The 19,518-nt window shown below is 36.8% G+C and overlaps 1 protein-coding gene across 5 annotated transcripts in view; it reads left to right on the top strand.

Annotated features, from left to right (window-relative positions):
• FBXO25 (F-box protein 25) overlaps positions 1-19,273 on the top strand; it is a 29,792-nt gene extending 10,519 nt beyond the window's left edge. For 2 of the 5 annotated variants that reach the window (XM_037391412.1, XM_037391414.1), the window contains 8 exons: positions 514-563; positions 2,813-2,905; positions 6,605-6,698; positions 7,429-7,613; positions 9,512-9,694; positions 11,781-11,924; positions 15,279-15,305; positions 18,043-19,273. In XM_037391412.1, coding sequence (XP_037247309.1) covers positions 514-563; positions 2,813-2,905; positions 6,605-6,698; positions 7,429-7,613; positions 9,512-9,694; positions 11,781-11,924; positions 15,279-15,305; positions 18,043-18,132 — 866 coding nt within the window. In that variant the 3' untranslated portion in view covers positions 18,133-19,273. The remainder of the gene's footprint in view (positions 1-513; positions 564-2,812; positions 2,906-6,604; positions 6,699-7,428; positions 7,614-9,511; positions 9,695-11,780; positions 11,925-15,278; positions 15,306-18,042) is intronic. The other 3 variants (XM_037391413.1, XM_037391415.1, XM_037391416.1) reach the window with 2 other exon arrangements.
• The last annotated feature ends 245 nt before the right edge of the window (positions 19,274-19,518 follow it).

Here is a 19,518-nt window from a genome sequence, read left to right on the forward strand (position 1 = left end):
GATCTGCCTAGTTGCCTTTATTTATCTTGTATAATTGAGTTCGTTGCACTATTCTGCAACTAGTTGAACAAAGTGGATGTGCAGCAGGCACATTTACAGAAGACACATTAGAGGGGTAGAGCGGTCAGGGACAAAAAGATAGCTTGTTTTCTGTACTTTTCTGTGTTAAGTGGGAAGGAGCCTGTTAGATTAAAAAAAAACAGAGGTTTTGTAGGAGAAATTAACTGTTGTTGGTACACAGTTGACAAAAGTTGTGCAACATCTGCCGATTGTGTGACAAATCTTGTGTTTGATTTAGAAAACTACTTAACTTTTCCTATATTTTTTTAAAGTACCTAACTTGTGCAAATTTGTAGTCATCCTTTTCAGCCTTTAAAACTTCCTTTGTTAAAACTCTTCTACCAGCTCTCCTATGTTATGAAATGTTTTATTGAGGATGATGTTTTCTTCATTTTCTTTCTAGAAGGCATTACCTAAAGTTGAAGCCTAAAAATGCTTATATTTTTATTTTAGGTTTTTATCGTGAAAAATGGATTTATGTTCATAAAGAAAGCACCAGGGAAGTAAGTCCTGCATACTGTGGGTCAATTCCTACAATCTTTCTGCTTTTTAATCAACAAATAGTATATTGAAATAATACATTTGTGCTGTGTGGTCTTAGGGATTATGTTCAACTCTTTCTTCATTGTCAACGTAGTATACCTGCATGTGGTGAGGCAAAGACAGCTAGTAAAGTGACTTTCATGTAGGTCACTGTGGTAGAGATGTGGGAACTTGCAAGGATGGACATACAGTTGTCTGCTACTTCTCCAAGCCTGTCTGTCTCTATCTGTACTGTGCGTGCCTTTGAACTAAAATCGAAAGTATTTGCAAAACCAGGGTCACATCTCCAAAGAAGGTGTTTGCAGGCAGCTGCCTGATGTTTTTGAATCTTTGTGTAAGTTTTGAATATAAATAAAACTTCAGTTTCAGACTTTATCTTTGTATTCCACAAAGTCTAGATGCTGTCAGTTTGGGATACAAGCTGTATCAGTCAATTATAAAGGGAACATGAAAGATCTTGGAATGACCTCTTGGAAAGCCAGGAGTTAAAATACATCCATTGTATGTAGAGATAACCATAGGAATCGACACAGAACTGGAACTCCAACTTGAAGACTGTTTATCTGGGGTGGGTGGAACTTGGACACAGATATGGATGTCTTTCATCCACACAGTAATGTCAGCCAGGAGAGAGGCAAGAAGGTGAGTGTGGTGATTGTAGCCATGCAGGCAAAGTTGGCTTTGCATTTTGGAGCTGAGACAGACCATAACGAGCTTTGTACTCAGGAAGAGCACAGTGGTGTGGAGAGAGCTTACATAGAAGAGGCACTGGAAGGCTTCACCTTGCAGGCCAGTGACCTGGAGGCTGCCCTTCTCCATTTGAAGGGTATTACAAAGCCTTTCACCAGAGTGATAGCCCTGTTTCCCAGTTTTATCTTCATCTGTGATAGATGTAGTTACTTACATTGGTCTGCAGAAGTCTCGAGCATGCCTTTCCCTTTGTGGCAACTCAAATTTAGGGTAAGAAGGAAGGGGCAATGACAGACTGTCACCAGTCACTATGGTGTTGTGAATTATAAGGTTGTTAATTTAAGTTTTAAAACTACATTCAGGCCAAAACACAAACTGGTTAAAATCACTCATTGCTGTTCTTCATAACCTGTATGTTGGGATTATTTTTTTTTTCCTACTTGTGCAGAAGTTGGTGTACTAGTGGTATGTGATTATTTGCTTGGGTTTCTTATCCATTCAGAGAGAGGGCAAAGTATTTTGGTGCACAAATTAGGTTATTCTTGTGACTGCTGTTGTCTAATAATTGACAATTCACTTCTGTTTTAAAAAATAAAACAAAACCAGGGATGGATAGAATTAATCACCAATCTTTTCAAGTAATTTCTTGTATAAATTCTAAAGCTTAGTGTAAGAAGTTAAAAGTGAAGTAGCAGAATGAAAAAAGAAGGAATAAGCATACCTGAACCAAAAAGTTCAGAACAACAATTTACAGTAATCTAAATAGAGATTCTAATTTTTCTCACAGTTTGTAACCTTACTTGATTTCAAAATGGCTGTCTTGCAGCTAGGATACTTATTTTCCCAAGTGGGATACTGAATTTTAGGGCAAAAAGACAAGAGTAGGAATGTCTTGATAAGAAACACATGAAATATGCTATGGGAGAGCACTGAAAATAAAATAAAAAAAAAAAACAAACAAAACCAAAACATTTGCAGGTGCTTAAGAAAAATTGTACCTAAACTTGTAGTACACAGCAAATAAATTCTACATGTTGAGGTTATTTGTTCTTCCAGTCCCAGGAAGTAGCTCTGTTCCTACCCGCAAATGTGAACATAAACTCTGTCAGTTAATGCTTATAGTTGTAAGCTCGGAGTGCTGTACAAACAAGCTCTACCTTGTGCTGAGGCAAATGGGGAGTGTGATAGCCATGAGAGACTGCCAGCATTGTGGCCATGCAATAGTGGAGTATATTCCTAGGACACCCGAATACCAGTGATTACAGATTGCATGATTAGTATGAATTTAAAGGCCTTGCTGTTAAGTAATATTGCCTATGTACCAGTTAGTTACAAATAGCATATCTGGATTCATTTGTTCTAAAAGAAATTACATAAATCTTCATTTCAGATACATTGTATTTCGAGGGAGCATGGTATACATAAGCATCAGTTGCATGGCAGAGTGTTTTTCTGAATATTTTCCTCAATTTTCTTTGTTGTTTCTTCCCATTTAAAATGTATTTATTCTTCTTCTCAGAGACATGGCTATTGCACTTTGGGAGAAGCTTTTAACCGCTTAGACTTTTCAAGTGCAATTCAGGACATCAGAAGGTTCAATTATGTGGTCAAAGTAAGCTCTTTATTTTATATGTGTATTTTAAAAATGCATTTGACTATGTGCCTGTGTGTACAAAAGAAATAATTTTGCACTGAACAGCTGATGATTTGTGACTGTATAAATAACCTGTTCATATGTAATTTATACTGCGTGAAGCAACTTTTAAATCGAGTAATTTTTCTTTGGTGAGAACTCATTATTGCCCTCTGAAAGCCTATGGCTTGAGGAGGATGGTGTTGGCCAGTATGCTGTGTATTTACAGGGAAACACTGATGGTAGTTTCAGTTGTTCATCAGCCTGGGTAGTGAACTTTTTTTTTAAAGGCAGAATAATTCCTATACAACCAAAAATAGCAAAGTATAATGCATCTTAAATATGCTTTACTACATCTTACATGCGCTTAAAATAGCAGTTTTCAGAAGAATATTTGATGTGCAAATATTCTTCAATTTGTTTCTTTTTCAGATTCTTAACAGTCCTATGATTCAATGCGCACTTTTTTTTTTTTTTAAATCTACAGCAAGATATATATGCATTTAACTTTGTTAACATTCCTTAAAACTTGAGACTGCAGCCTGAACTTCCTCAGTGCCTAACCAGCTCCCCACTTGGAAGTACCTGTTCTGGGAAATACTGATCTTTTTCTAGCCCCAAGTTTTTTTGTCATCTAACTGGAGGTAGTAAAATGCATGTTTCAACTCCTAGAGAAGCTCAAAACGTGAAGCGTATCAGGACCAGAGTTTGGCTTGATGGTGAGGCTGTTCACAAGTAATGTAGTGGTTGGAGTGCATCCAGAACTTGAAAAGGCACAAATCAGAATTATGTACCAGGATAAACCCCTTTCCACTAGAGCAGGGGTCCTCAAACTTTTTAACCGGGGGCCAGCACGGGGATGAAGTGGCAGGCAGTCATCTGCGGCTGCTTGGTTTCCCCCCCCCCCAACCCCGGCGGGGGGGGGGGTGCGGGGGGGTCTGTAAATACCAGGGGCCAGATTGAGGACCCTGGGGGGCTGTATCTGGCCCACAGGCCGTAGTTTGAAGACCCCTGCACTAGACCATGGGGTATTTGGAGAAAATATATATTCTACCCATCTTTGTGAAGCTGAGACAGTGTATTATGCTTCCAGAAAACAAGAGATGTTGGAACAAAGGAAACAGAGGAAAAAGGATTTGCTTTGAGGCTAGCACTTGTGGTACTTGCCTGTTTTAGTCTCATTGTAGATTTTTTGGTATATGTATGCATTTTGATTTAGAACATTGCTTTTTAATGTAGTTTTGGGAGCAGAAACAAGAACCTTGATCTGTCCCAAGACTTTTCATCCTCAAACAGCAGGAAGAAAAAAAAAGCACCTAAAAAAGGTGATCTGTCTTATAAATGGTGTCAGCTTCAAGTGTCTCACTTGAATAATAAACAGGTAGAATGAATCCAGAACTAGAATTTTACATTATTTTTAGATGCTGCAGTGCCTAAGCTGAGTTGCTCAAAACAGTTGATCGGAACAAAGTGCAGTGTCTAACATAAGTGCATTAACCAGTTTCTCTTCTGTTTGCCAAAGAATATAAAATGGCTGGTTAGTTAGCCAGGCTTAAGATTGTTGAGAAAAGAGCAATATTTTAAAATTCAGAAACTTTGCTTTCTGATCCAAACCATTACTAAAGTAATGGTAGACCCTAAGAAGTTAGGGTAGATTTTAAAATAGCAGGAAGACTTCCAAAATCCTTTTAACATTTGAGAATTTATTTAAAATTTTAAAAACTTTAAATTGCTTTACAGTTATAAAAATCTATTTATATCTTTGCATCAGTTCCTCAGAGGTTTGATTCTCCAAGTAACTAAAAACCTCCCAGTCATTATTAAAAGTTGATGTAGATGTCTGCTCAGGACTTCTTTAGGGTGGGCAGTGGAGGGAGGAGGTAGGTTCAGCTGTTTTCCTGTAACTTTGTGCTGTAGTATAACGGTAGCTTTTTAGCTGTTGTGTTTGATATATTGAGTTTGATACAGATGGTTTTTTTTCAAAATGTTTCCATTTGAATAAACAGTTGATCCATTCCAAGTTATCTCTAGTAGACAACATAAGCCATGGCTACACATATTGGTAAGACTGAACTTGTGTCAGATTGTTGTACTTGTGGATCTGCTGAAATTGTCTTAATACTTGCATATTAACCTTCACTGAAATTAGAAACAAATTCCACTTGGCTGATTTTAATAAAGATTCCTTGATTTGATCTTTAGTCTGAGTGACATAAATGAATATTTTTTTTTCAGTTAATCAAGAGAAATGTACATACTTGTGGCAAACTGCCAGAAACTTATAGGTGTGCGCTAAATTATTAATCAAACTAAAAGGCTTTGAAAACACCAAGAAGGAGGTCCTGATATCTAGTCTCAAAAACTGTATAAATAATTACTTGTATTAAAATACATCAGGAGACTTATTTCCTCCTTTCATAGCACATAGTGTTTTGTCAGGGATCATGCAGAGAAGCCAGAAGGAACATTATTAAATCAGGGAGAGAACAGGTGTATTCACTCATCCTCCAAAGGAAAATTAATGTTGAGTGTAGTGTCAAATCAGTATTTTAGAAATGAAGATACAAAATAATTTTTGGCAGGCTTAGTATTTGTTCACTCTCTCTGCTAATAGTTGATGCTGTCCTACAAAGCACAGCTCTGCTGGTTTGTGTTTTCAGCACTGTAGGGGATGCTGGTTTCTGCCCCTTGCTTTCCCTTTCTGATTTATTGAGAACACTTGTTTTGAACTCAGCATTATGAATAACAATTGTAAAGCTCAGTGCCATACTTCTAAACATTGTGATACTGTCATAACATCGAAGTCTCTCTTAATTCATACTAAGAGACCATTTTTTTGTTGAAGAGGCAATGGGCCTTATCAGCTACAAAACTGAATCTAAAATGTAAAAGCCAAGGCGTCAGAATGGAGCAAGGGCTGCCTCTAGTACCCATAGCTTGACATTCATGTGCAGCAAGAACTTAAGCTGTTCTGGTTGTTTTCCCCTAGGCCATTCCTTCTGTTCTCACCACTCTTCTGTTCACAGTGGTTCCAGAGAAATGTTTGGACAGCTAGGAGATCCTTACTATATAGTTAAGGGAACGTTACTAATACAGTATATATACAGCTCATTATTACATTACTGTGGTTTCTTCTGCCAGGGCCTTGAATGTGGGAGTAATAGAGAATTTTTCCCCTCAGTTTAGGTAAAATACAGCATTCCTCTCCATGAGCAGAAGGTAGTGCACTGAGTCCATCACTCTTCAGTTTGACCAGTATGACACTTTAACTCAGGAATTGGAAATCTGGTAGTTGGTATTAGTTCATAGTGATGTTCCTGGCCACCGAATTTTTCAGAGGGTTCAGGACCCAGCCACATCGAAGACCACATTTCTATTTGTGAACCTCCCTCTGTTTTTACATTAGAGCACATGACACATTGTCTTTATAAGCTGCATCACAGAGATATAGTATTTGTATGGTATTTTGAAAATGTGCATCTCTTTGTGAGTTGTTCATGGGATGCCAGTGGGAATACCTGAAGCTTTTTGCATTTGTCTTTGTTTTCTGAACTCTGTAGTTAAGCTTTCACGAAATTTCAGGGCTCTGAGCTGTTGTAGATGAATGTAGGTACTGAAAGTGTGTATTCGAAACTGTCCTTTACTTCTGTCATTCTGAGTTTTAATTCTTTGTCCTAGCTTTTGCAGTTAATTGCAAAATCCCAGTTAACTTCACTGAGTGGTGCAGCGCAAAAGAACTACTTTAACATTTTGGACAAAATTGTGCGGAAGGGTAAGACCTAAGGTTTTTTAATTACCTTATTCAGATTGAATTGCTGTGACTAAGCTATCAGTTGATTTTAGTTTCTTTTTGTTGGCTTTATTGTCGTTGTTACATTGTGAGACAAAGCAATATAGCATATTTAATTAGTGAAAAGTTTGATACTTCCCATTCCACAACTGCAATAAGTTGTTTTCTCTTGATTATTGAATCATTTCTGTTGAAACAGATTGGTGAAGTTAAATGAGAGTTAGATTCTGTTCAGAAACTGTTGTCCACTATTAAATTACACTCTTTATGAAATGTGAAAGCTTTTAAATTAGTAACATTTGTTTTTCAGTTTGCGTGAGGTACTGAGATTTAAAGTACATAACTGCTTTTCCTTATTGTTTATTTAAAAAAAATAGTGAGAAAAACTTTCTGGTAACCACAGAAACAACAAATGGAGGTGTAATACTATCAGATCTGAACAGAAGAAAATGGATTTATAACTAGTTGTTCACATTTTAAACGCATAGCATGAAGTGCTACATCAAATTTGCCTGTGAAGTTGTGAATTCTTGATCTTGCACTTATGGAACAGTATTAATGAATATGGTGGTGGAAATCAGGCAGCTAGTTGCACACACACAGTTGAATTTTAATTACTTAATCTAAAAAAGTGTTGATTAGCTGAAGCTAACTTTATTAGCTTGGCTAACTGAGTTAACCAAAATTGTATTTGGTTTGCTTTGTTTTCCAGTCATGGAAGACCAATATAATCCACGATTAATCAAAGATCTTCTACAGGATCTGAGTTCTACTCTCTGTATACTGATTAGGGGAGTAGGAAAATCTGTGTTGGTAGGGAACATCAATATTTGGATTTGTCGATTAGAAACTATCCTTCTGTGGCAACAACAACTAAAAAACCTTCAGATGAACAAGGTATGTTAAGTCATGCTAAAAAGTAATGGGGGAGGGGAACTATATGGAACTTTGGTTTATGATTTATAAGTGAACAGTTTTAGCTGTTTGTTTTTACAGAAGTAATATGAAATTAATTAAAGGGAATCAACTTAATTTTCTAACATTTTAATAGCTCTTTTGTAATGAGGGCTGCTACATTGCCTGTTTTGCTGGTTTGTGGTAAAGCTGTATAGATTTAATTGTTTTTCTCACCCAAATAAATTTCAAAATGTGTGTCTCTAGATTGTTAGATAGAGATGGAGAAAATACCAATTTCTAATTCCAAAGTAAATGTTCTGCTACGGGGGGGGGGGGAATCTAAAAGGAATTTTAGAGGTGGATCAATAAAACAGAAATAAAATATTCAAGTAGCAATTTTACAGCTGTATTCATTAGCACAATTGCTGTTTGTGAAAAAAGGATAATGACTTCAGCATCTGGATTCTAATCGTGTAACTTCATTCAAAGCATGTGGTATGCACTGTTCCAAGTTTTTATAGTGAAGACTTTGATGATAAGCAGGCAATTTTTTTAGCCTGTCTGCATTACTCCTGGAGGAAGAAATGCTGCAAGATACTTGCTCACAGTATAGCCACACAACTGTTTCATCTGTTTGCTTTCACCTATGAAATTTTGAAATTCTTGCTGCGTGTGCTGTCTGTCTGAATAGAACAGCTAATTTTGGAATAGAAAGGAGAAGTTGGGAGCCCAGTCTCAGCTGTTTTCATATGCCAAGCAGCCATAGCATAGACAGTTTTGAGACACTGCAGTTGCTGCATTTGTTTCTTTCCAGTGTGACTCTTCAATCTGAGCTGGTTTACTTTGGTTGAAATAACTGATAAGAAATTTTGCATCTGTAGTGCTCACATATTCCAGAACAGCACGATAATCTCAGAGATGTTTATAACAGATGACACTATGGAAAGATTGTAAGTGAGATGAATGGTTGTGAAATAAACTGATACAAGTGAGAGCCTCTAGAGTACAGCTGCTGTGCTGCCAGCACCTTGCGACTAGGCAGCTCAGCTTAGGTAGGGCCAGCAGCTACTACCCACACTCCCTCCTTCACCAGCTGGGACGTTGCCCTCCAGGTGCGTTGGGCTTTGTGCCATCTGACAGTATAGCTCCAGGTTGAGTCATGTAGGAGTTGTGCTGTAGGTTACCCTGTTAAAGTTCAGCATAGGTGTATGCTCTCAGTTCAAGCTTTCTCGGTGCTCTGGTCTGTCGTCCCTTGCAGAATTCCTCATTTATATATGAGGGGAACTATCTCCAGACATCAGAAATTAACATCTATTCTGTCTCTGCCTTTTTCATATTTTCATTATGTATTTCTGCTCTTCAGTCTTGTATTCTGTCCTCTAGTTGACTTAAGGCAAATTGACATGTGCTCTGTTTCTCAATAAAAAATAATTTATTATAATTAGTTATTATAAATAACTGGTTTATAATTTTATTATAGTAGAGTTTTAGCACACTTCTCGCAAAGATGGAATTGAATATATCATAGTTTTAAAACTATACTCTTGAACTGTTTTCTGAGAACAGAATTGTTTTAAAATTATTTGAAATTTAAATAATTAGGATGTGTTTATTTTAACAGTAGGAAATGTATAAGTTGTAAAGCTACAGTCTCTAGCTTTTTCTGTACCTGTACACATTGTTTTCAACAGCAGCAGTTAAAGAATAATGGTAGCCAAGTAATCAAAGTATCACAGAATTAACCGTAGGTATTACTCAATGGTTCTGTACAAACTAAACTAGAGACATGAGATACCTCTAAAGTAAGAATCTTATTTGTACCTTGTGCTGTCAGGATTTTGTAGTTAAAAAGTCTTCAACTCTTTGTTTGTTTGTTTTTTGTTTTGTTTTGTTTCCAGCAAGTCAACAATGGTCTTACGCTTAGCGATCTCCCTCTCCATATGCTGAACAACATCTTATACAGGTTCTCTGATGGCTGGGACATTATTACTCTGGGTCAAGTGACCCCAACTTTGTACATGCTTAGTGAAGACAGACAGTTGTGGAAAAAACTCTGCCAGTATCATTTTGCAGAAAAGCAGGTAATACTCTGTAATTTGCATAAATGTGGCCCTTATCTTTGCGATATGGTATACTAATAAAGGAGTGTGAACTCACCCTTTTTGAGGTAAAAATGCAAGTGTGTGGTAATAGTGAAAATGTCTTTTTGGGGCCTTGGTTCACACTAAAAATTGTATTCAGCATGCCTGTGAGTTTGAGATAATTATCAGACTGTGTCCTTGCATTATTTTAAAAAATGTCTACTGTAAGGTAATTTTTTTTAAAACTACACAGTCCCCAACAAGTGCAGTAGAGGATACCTCTAAGGTGTTTCTAATTTTAGTACCTAAAGTAGAACTTCTTTTATTAACCAAGGTAAGCGGACACATTGTTCAAACTTTTGGGCTATGTGCATGTCTGGTGGAACCAAAATTGGGATTTTGCAAAAAAGAACAGAACAAATTACTCAAATTTTGAAACTAAGAACAAAAGAGAAATTAATTTTCTGTGCCTTTCTCATAAAAGGTATTAAAGCAATCTAGGAATGCCTTCAGAACTGTTGTCATTTTCTGACAAGTAATGTATGCTGGGATAGTATCAGACTAGGTGAAAATAAAGCTATGAAAATAGAAGTTACCTCATCAGAGCTGGAGGAAGAACTTTAAAAACCTAGTACATTCCAGACTGGAGAAAGTGAAAATCTGCATTCTTAAATCTGAGAGATTGAAGTGGTACTGTTTGGTTTGCGACTACCAGATGAAGTACTATTATAACAGGAAAGGTAGAAGTGAAGATTAATTAACTCATGTGCAGTTGCCCCAGATAAAAATTTTGGTGAGATGAAAGGCTTTAGAAAGAACTTCATGGAGAATATAGACAGCCAAAGGCAAACTGAAAAACCCTCCTACGGCAGCAGCTCTGAAGAACGCGAGGTGAGGTGTTAAGGGTAAATTTAAGCTTAATGTAGCAGTTGGGTGGATTTTGAGGCTAGGGTGAGGTAAGCTCTATTGAACAGTGACAAAACTGGTTGGAGAGGAAGCTGTTATACAAAGGTAATGCTGGGAAAAAGATGACTTAAGCATTTTGGTAGAGTTGGCTAGCCTTGTGCCTTATAAAGGACACTTGGAATGCATTAGAAACACTGTATACTAATTGTTCACAATTAATTTCTTACTAGGTTATTAATGATAGAAATCTAATTACTTTGTTTTCCACTATCAAATTCTGCTTTCTCTGTTTAAAAGTGTGCTACCTTAATAAGCTACAGAATTGTATTGGGTTGGTTTTCCTGTCCTCTGCAGTGTATTTGTTGAACCATTGAAATGCCCACAAAAACATATTTGAAGTCTGAAGAGCGCTTTTGGAAAGAATGAGAACTCTACACAGGGAAGCTATTATGAAACTAAGTGAAGTATAGCTGAAGGCAGGCAGGGCTGTTCTCTTCATTTAGGAGTTGTCAATGAAGAGAGCCCTTAATGTATTGGCATTGATCCACACTGAGCAGAACAGAAGCCTTTTACAAATACATACTTAATAAACCTTGGCTGTGTATTAAGCTGTGGAGAAATAGCCATTGTGCATCAGCTAATCTTTATTTGCAGATTATGTCCTCAAGAAGTACATTAATCACTGATTAATGCTATCCTTCTAGAAAGATAAGTAAATGAGAAAAATAATCATATGTATACTTTCAAAATGAAAGAAAAAGAATTACTCAAATCTATAGTTACTGTCTTAACAACCACCATTTGAAATGCACAGTAATTTAAGAAAAAATCTCATTCCTGAGTGCTTTTTTATAAGGTATAAAAGTAATCACTTACAGCGTCATTGTTTCTGTTACATGGTTCTTGACTATAATTAGAATCATTTCAAGACAGTAGAATTAGATTGGCTGTGTATGGCCTACTTGGCAAATGTGCACCCTTCTATTTTTAGTGGTTTACCTTCCATTTTTTTGTGGCTAGATCTCTCTCGCTGCTTTGCATAGACATGTGATGTCAGATTATTGACTTCAAAGAATTCCAGTTACAAAACTTCAGTTTAACTACCTTCCCCCCACTTCCCAGTCCTTTACCTGATTTGACTAGTTCTTTAACAATTTTAAAGCTTTAATTTTATGTCTAGTTTTGTAGGCATTTGATTCCATCAGAGAAAGGTCACATTGACTGGAAGCTGATGTACTTTGCGCTTCAGAAATACTACCCAATAAAGGAACAGTACGGGGATACCTTGCATTTCTGTCGACACTGCAGTATTCTGTTTTGGAAGGTAAGAGCTTTAAAATAGATAATCAGAAATAAGTTCAAACAGCTACAGGTGATCATCTTGTCAGCTTTCTCATGTAAACTTATGTAAAATGTGATTAGACAACTAATATTTAACCCTTCTAGAAGTTTTATAGATATTAAAACAGTATTAAATTCCGAAGTAATTCTTTATCTGGCATTCTTGCCTCTTGTTGGCTGATAAACTCAGTACTTAGAATTGCAAGGAAAAGTGTCATGTGGAAAGAGTTGCACTGTGTCATCTTGTATCTATTTACTCTTATGCGAAGTTTTAGGAACTTGTGGGAAGTTAGCCATTTTATGACATCCCTTTTCTAATGATGGCATGGCAATCAATTTATCACTAATGAGAACTTATTACTGTAGTATTCCTACCACATTAGTGTAAAACTCTGTATTTTTATAGTCTTGCTTCTGTCCCCTGTGAAGCTTGGAGGAATGTTTTAAACTTCATTCAGAATGCATTTTACATAGATTTTGATGTTTACCATGAAGCATGTTCTGTCTTAGAATGATTTTAATTTCTGTAGAGCATTTTCATGTTTAACTTGTGTGTAAACACATATTCCTGCTTTTACTTTGTGTTGCACCATAATCTAGCCTTCTAGTTAGTGAGACTTCTTTAATTTTGCAGCTCAAAGACTAAATATGGGTAATGCTAAGTGGACAACAGAACAAGAAACGTTTCAGAAATCTTGGAAAACACTTATATTCTAATTCACAAAAATGAGTTGCTCTTGTGTCATCTTTCTGTGATTGAAGAGGAGTTGCTTTTTTTGTTTTAAAATTAGGCTGCTTAACAGGATAAGCTAGCTTTCATAGAAGTAGCATGTTGATGTTACCTTGAAGTTGGATGTTCCTGATATCACAGGCGCCTTTCCAGGTATTAATATGTTTTGCTAAATTAATAGTAGGAAAGCAGGTAGTCGGAATTGGCTTCTGCTGGGAAAAGCTTGGGCAATTGCTGAAGAACTTGTGTCAAGAATGACTAAGAGCAATTCAAGAGAGCCAGGGAGCTACTGGAGAGGGTCCAGCGGAGGGCTATGAAGATGAGGGGACTGGAGCATCTCTTTTACGAGGAAGAGCTGAGAAAGCTGGGCCTGTTTAGCATAGAGAAGAGCAGACTGGGAGAGGGGATCTTACTAATGTGTGCAAGTGTCAAGAGGATGGAGCCGGGCTCTTTTCAGTGGTGCCCAGCAACTAGATGGGGGGCCACAGGCAGAAACTGCAACACAAGAAGTTCCATCTGAATATGAGGAAGAACTTCTTTCCTTTGAGGGTGCCAGAGCACTGGAAGAGGCTGCCCAGAGAGGCTGTGGGGTCTCCTTTTCTGGAGGCATTCAAAACTCATCTGGACACAATCCTGTGCAACCTGCTTTAGCGGGGGGTTGGACTAAGTGATTTCCAGAGGTGCCTTCCAACCCCAACCATTCTGTGAATCTGTGAAATGCATTGTTAAACAAATTGATTTCTGCACAATCAGCATCTTATTGGCAGGGACACAAAGAGGTTCACCATTGGTCTGAAAAAGTCCTCTGTTTACAGGGCAATGTGAATATAGTAGTGCTAGTCACTGAGTTATGTGGGGGGAAAAACAGTTCTGCTTCTTCAAGTACTTGTATCTATATCCTCTCCTAAGCTTTCTAAAGGGAGATGAGAAGCAAAGTGGGGGGGCTGTGAGACAGGAGGTACTTTATTAGTTCTAGAAAAATTCTGCGATAGGTGAAAATACTTCATTCAGAATGCATTTTACATTGATTTTGATGTTTACCATGAAGCATGCTCTGTCCTTGAGGATGATTTTGTTTTTATCAGGCTTTGACAATTTATTCAAGCTTCAGTATCATACTTGATTAGCCAGATTATTAGATTAAATATGTATATGAGTGGTTGACATATAACTGTATCTGTAATGTACAATTTTTTGTTCTCAACTGAAGCTTTTACTCTACCTAATTCCATTGGGTGTATAGTACAAAAACCCATAAACCAAACACCAAAAACTTTAAAAGAGAAATTACAGTTACTTTACAGAGGAAAAGTAGCAAATGTTTGAGTTTTGAAACAAATGAAAGCACTGGGTCCTTCAGTTTATAACATGTAAAAATTTAGTTTCTTCTTTTAACGGTACACTTCAAAAATCAGGCAGCTTTAGCTTTCAAGGGCATTCAGAAGAACTTCAGGCAAAGTGAACAGTTCTTGGTATTTCACTTTTTTTTTTTTTTTTTTTTGTTCTCCTATCACTTAAGAACAGAGCAAAACATTGAAATAGTTGCAGAGGGAAAAGTAATTAAGTGAACAGGGCATGAAGACTAGCAGAGCTTAATTTCTTTTAGCTTAGCTGTGTTAAAGCTAATAAGGAATGTGACTGCTCTCCATAAATTCTTCTCAGAGACAGAGAAGGGATGAATAAACTTTAGACTACTTTGGGAAACTATTTAAGTTAAGGGACACCCTTGATGCAAATCAATTGTAGAAACTAGTTGTGGGTAAATTTATGCTGAGAGTTAAGAGTTTCTAAGAACCGAAGCAGTGAGGTTCTGAAGCAGCCACAAAGCACAGGCCTAGCTACTGATGAGCAGAATTTTCATCAGTTTATGGAATTGATAATAGAATGTAATTACTGGCAATGTGAGAGGTATGCACACAGAAAATTAAGTCCTGCATTTTGTGTCCTTTCAAGAGCTTTTCAGGAAGCAGCACTTGCATTCCCGTATTTGTTTAAAACCTGTGACCATAGTAATGTTAAATACAAGGAGGAGACTCCCAAGTTCATTGTAGGAAGTGATGTAATGGAGCATCTTGTACTCTTCAGTGTTACAGGGAATGATTATCAGAAACTCTTCATATTGAATTACTGTCTTTGAGAAGTGACTTCTTGGTCCGTGATGAAAGTGAGAAAAATACATAATTTTAGTAGTGTAAAAGTAATGGCAAACTAATTATTAACTGATGCCTCTGTGAATGCTTTTTGTGTATACTGTTTCTTCTGTTCCACTAGGCAACATTGCAGTTGGGGGCAGCTCTTATTTTCTTAGCTCACTCAGTAGCACATTTGAGTTATCCTAGAGGTGGTCAGAGAAGCTGAAATACCTTTTCTTCTTTCAACATCCAGGGCTTCATGTAAAATAGTGTAATTGTTTTGCATAAGTGGTATGCTTCACACTTGCTTTTAGTTGTTCTGGGGCTTGTGCTGGGTTCTTCAGCTGCTTGTGATTTGCCACAAGAATAAGACTATTTTTCTAAATGGCGTATGAACCTTAGCCTCAATAAACCTTAACTCTGCTTCTTTTACTTTATGGCTCTTCCTCCTGCTTCCTTCTTCATGATCTGAAAGGACTACCACCTTGCTTTGTTACTCAAGGTATTTCTTGTGTGTCTCATCTGTTTTCAGTGCTTACTGTTCTGTAATGTCAAAGTGAATAACGTGTTCATTTCTAATTGTTTGATACTCTGTTTTCATTTTGTTTCCCCACAACAGTTTAGCAACAAGAATACTTTTTTTCTTGTTTTTCTATTGGATAAGGTAGTGATGACTTTCCATCTCAGCTTCTCATCAGAATTCTATTTTATTATTGACATACTCCCTGTTAACAACATTTAAACTAGGAACCATAGGTGCATGGTGCCAGTGAGTTCAACTAGATTTTGCTAAGAAATGAGTTTTCTGCATTCATTGTTATAAACTGTTTTTGCAGTCCCTGCTGTATTTAACTAAGTACTTAAATCTGAAAAGAGTAACGTGAACCTCAGATAACTTTCTGTAACGCAAAAGTACTAAACCTGATTTTACTCCACTTGGAATGCTGTAGTCATACATAGTTCTATGAAGGAGTCTCTCTGAAAAGAAGTTCCCAAAATAGTCTGCATTGTGACTTGGGAGAGTGGAAGGAGGCAATTATACCATTGCTTTCCGAATAAAATAATGGTGGAAATAACTACACAGAAAAGGACTGTAGCTCCAGAGTTGTTATGGGTGCTTCTTAATGTCCAGTTACGATAAAATTTGAGGAGGAGAACAACTACAATTGCCAGTAAATGTGGTGAATTTTCTTGTTAATTTAAAAGAATTCTGTTTTAGCTTTAAGTAGGTACATTGAAAATAAGTACAATTTAAATTATTATTAAATGCAGTTTCAAGGGAAATACACTTTTCTTTGAAGGAGGAATACTCATAATTACAGGAAAGTTATGATTCTTCCTTTTCAGTCCTCATCACTTTTTTTCCCCACTGTAAAATTGCTGGGTTTGTTTTTAATTAAAAATTTTTAAAACATCTGTTTCTACTGTTGTTTTTAATAACTTAAAACCCCAAGAACTGATCTTACTGAGTCTTATTGGACCTGTAATTCCTGACCGAGCAGAGCTTTCAAAAGCATTTTTATGATGATGTGCAGAACAACAAAGCAGATACCATGTTACAAATTCAGTCTGAAATATTTAGGAGTATAAATAGGCGCTAAAAGAGGATAAACTCTAGCTTCTTTTCCAGAATCCTAATTCTGATGGTGTTTTTTGTGGAAGCTAGGGAAGTAACGACAGAACATTGACATGGCAATGGGTGGAGATGATAGTTCATTAGCAACTCTCTTTAAGAGTGTTTTCTGCTGTGGTGTATCTCTTCCTTGCAGATGTCATCTGAAGATGAAGGTGTTAGGTTTAATGCTTACAGGTTTAGTCTTCTGTTCTTTTTTATCTGCAGCTTCCCAAAACAGGCAGTTCTACCCAGGGACTAATCTATTTGTCTTCTCTTTTTTGGCGTTTTTCCCTTTGTCATGAATGTGACAACTGGTTCTTGGGTGATGTTAAAGGAATTATTTAAAAAAAGTGAGAGGATGAGGAGGTGATATACATAATATTTTCATGTTGTCATCTATAGACTTAATGGAAAAATACAGATAATATATCTATAGATATTTTTATTGGAAAAGCTGAGTAGGACTTAGAATGTGTTTCACCTAAGTGCACTGGTGTAGCAAAGACTTTGGATGGGAATGTGGCATCTTTGCCAGCACTTCCCTTATTTCAGTTTCCACGTGAGAAGAAAAAATTATTTACAGGTTCTTTCCTTCTATGTACTGAATTGCACGTGTCTTCATTTCTTTCATTTCCGTAGGAAATGAAGTTTGCAGTGGTCTGTGATCTACTTACCATATATTTACTCTGGTTTTCTTGCCCCACATGGTAAATTCACCAACACTGATGGAAAAGGGAGGGGAAACCCCTTAAAACCTGAGGAGGACAGTTTCTGAGCTTTAATATTATTGATAAATGTGTTTAACCTGTCCACTGAACTGTCGGGGACCTTCTTCTCATTACACCTCTAGCATTTCCTTCCTTTAGAGGGTTCTAATAAGGTGCACAACTGAACTTTTCATTTGAAGAGGAATTTGAATCTTAAATAATCGGATAATTGTGCTGAGTTCAACTTCCTGCAATAATCCTATAGAAAACACTACAGGCTTAGTGAATTTGTAATGACAAAGCCTTTCCTGTCCATCTTCTACATTCCTAACTTGCCTGGGTGCTAACTTCTGTTGTAAGGCAATGCTTTCAGGTGGAGAAAAGGTAGAAGTGAAAGAGGAGAAAAAAACGTTGGGGGGAAAAAGGAAAACAAGCAAGGCAGAAAACCTGTTATGACTGAGACTTCAAACAAGTCAAAAAAGGTTTTTTTGGGGAGGAAGTGTGTGCTGTGCTTCACTTTGAAAGCAAGAACTTAATTTTCTACCCTGAAGTAATAGTTGATTTCAGAGTTTAATTAAACAAATAATTTAGGTTCATACATTTATCAAAAAATAATGGATAAGGATTATGAAACTTTTTAAGAGCTCTGATTCAGGTTCTGCTTTTGGTAGGAGGGGTTGGGTTTTTTCCAAAACCTGAAGCTACCACAGTCAAACTGGAAAGGCTTGCTTTAACAGCTTAGTCTGAAACAGTTAAAGAAAATAAAAAGAGCAAGTTCCTATCAGTTTGTTTACAGTGGAAGTAGTTCCATGTGCCCATATGTGAATTTTTGCCGTTTGTTTGTTTTAATTGGGGGTGGAGGGAGATTTTGCGTATGGAAAGAGAACTTAACTTTTTTTTTCTCCTTCATTTTGCAGGATACAGGACACCCCTGCACAGCCAGTGATCCGAACACCTGTCTCATGCCAGTATCTCCTCAGCATTTCATAGATCTCTTCAAATTTTGAGATGTTCGGTAGCTGTTCTGTGTTTGTGGCCATTTTTGTGAAGAGTCAGGCAGGATATACTATGCCATGTGTGCAATATATTTAAGTGTAATGTTTTGTTGTAGCTTAAAAAAAATAAGATGGGGGAGATTATCAGTCGGGTTTATTTGGTGTCTTGTTTTTGTGCAGAGAAGAGCTGAGGGGGAGACATCTTTCTTTGTCAGGAAATCTGCAGTGGGCTTTTTCCAAGTCCAAGACAGACCATTTTAATCTCAACTTTAAATCCATTCTTTTGACGCCTTAATAGTTGGTTAAAATTATGTGGGGGAGTTGTGAAAATCTGGGGAGAGTTAAACTACTCTTACTGAGACCAAAGGAGGGGCTTTTTTATTGTTTTAATCCTTTCTTTAAGCCACTGTTTTCAAAACACCTCCATATAATTTGCACTATTAGAAAGAACAGGCCAATATTCTCTTGGACTCTTAATACATCAGTTACCAAGGTGGCATTAATCATTGTGAGCTAGTAAATAAATATAGCTGTGGCTTTACCTGTTGTTGAAACTATGAATGAATGAAATCAACCGATCTTGGTACATAATTATGCAAAAATATTTATTTTTCTTAAGGACTTCTTTAAATATATAACCTATCTTGGCACATTCCTGCATAACTCAAGAGACAAATCTGGGGCTACTGGGAAGTGCACTTTTTTTTTTGATGGTAGCTACAGTTTACATTTATAGTTTGGTATGTCTACACATACAACTGGATCAATTAATCTTCTAAGAAGACTACATTATTGAAATGTAATGAGAATGGAGTTGCTTGTTTCCAGACTGGTACAGTGGCAGGAGATTATATTACCAACCGAGGTTCTAACCTGACAAGTCTTTACAAGTTATGGGAAACCCTGAAAGTCGGTCTGAGCTGAAGCACCTTCTGTCAAGGTAATCAGATGATAAATTCTCCAGGAAGCTATTTTCTTCTATTCTGGAGAACAAAATTGTTTGGCTTGGGCAGGTAAAGGAAAAATTAGGGAAGTTCTGGGTTTGTCAATGAAATCTAACAAATATGTAATGTACTATATTCTGCACTTGCTTGTTCTGAATCTAGTTTTGTACAGCGTAATAAATCATGGTTTTTATCTATTATTCCTAGGAGTCTCTTGTGCATAGAGATTAATCAGTTCAAATTGTCGAAGATCTTTCTACAGCCTGTCCTCAGTAGTAATGGGTAATGGAATGAGAAGCATACAAGCAGTCCAAGTGCTACCGCTTTTCAGTAATTGGTTGTATTTGCACTTTTTTTAATAGGACAGATGGACTGTTAAGAGGCTGCATGAGAAGAGGGGTATATTTATTTCCTCAGGAGATAGTTTTATTCACTTTAACTTAAATGTCAGTGG

This window comes from Falco rusticolus, chromosome 6, assembly GCF_015220075.1.
Source record: "Falco rusticolus isolate bFalRus1 chromosome 6, bFalRus1.pri, whole genome shotgun sequence".
NCBI classification, from domain to species: domain Eukaryota; kingdom Metazoa; phylum Chordata; class Aves; order Falconiformes; family Falconidae; genus Falco; species Falco rusticolus.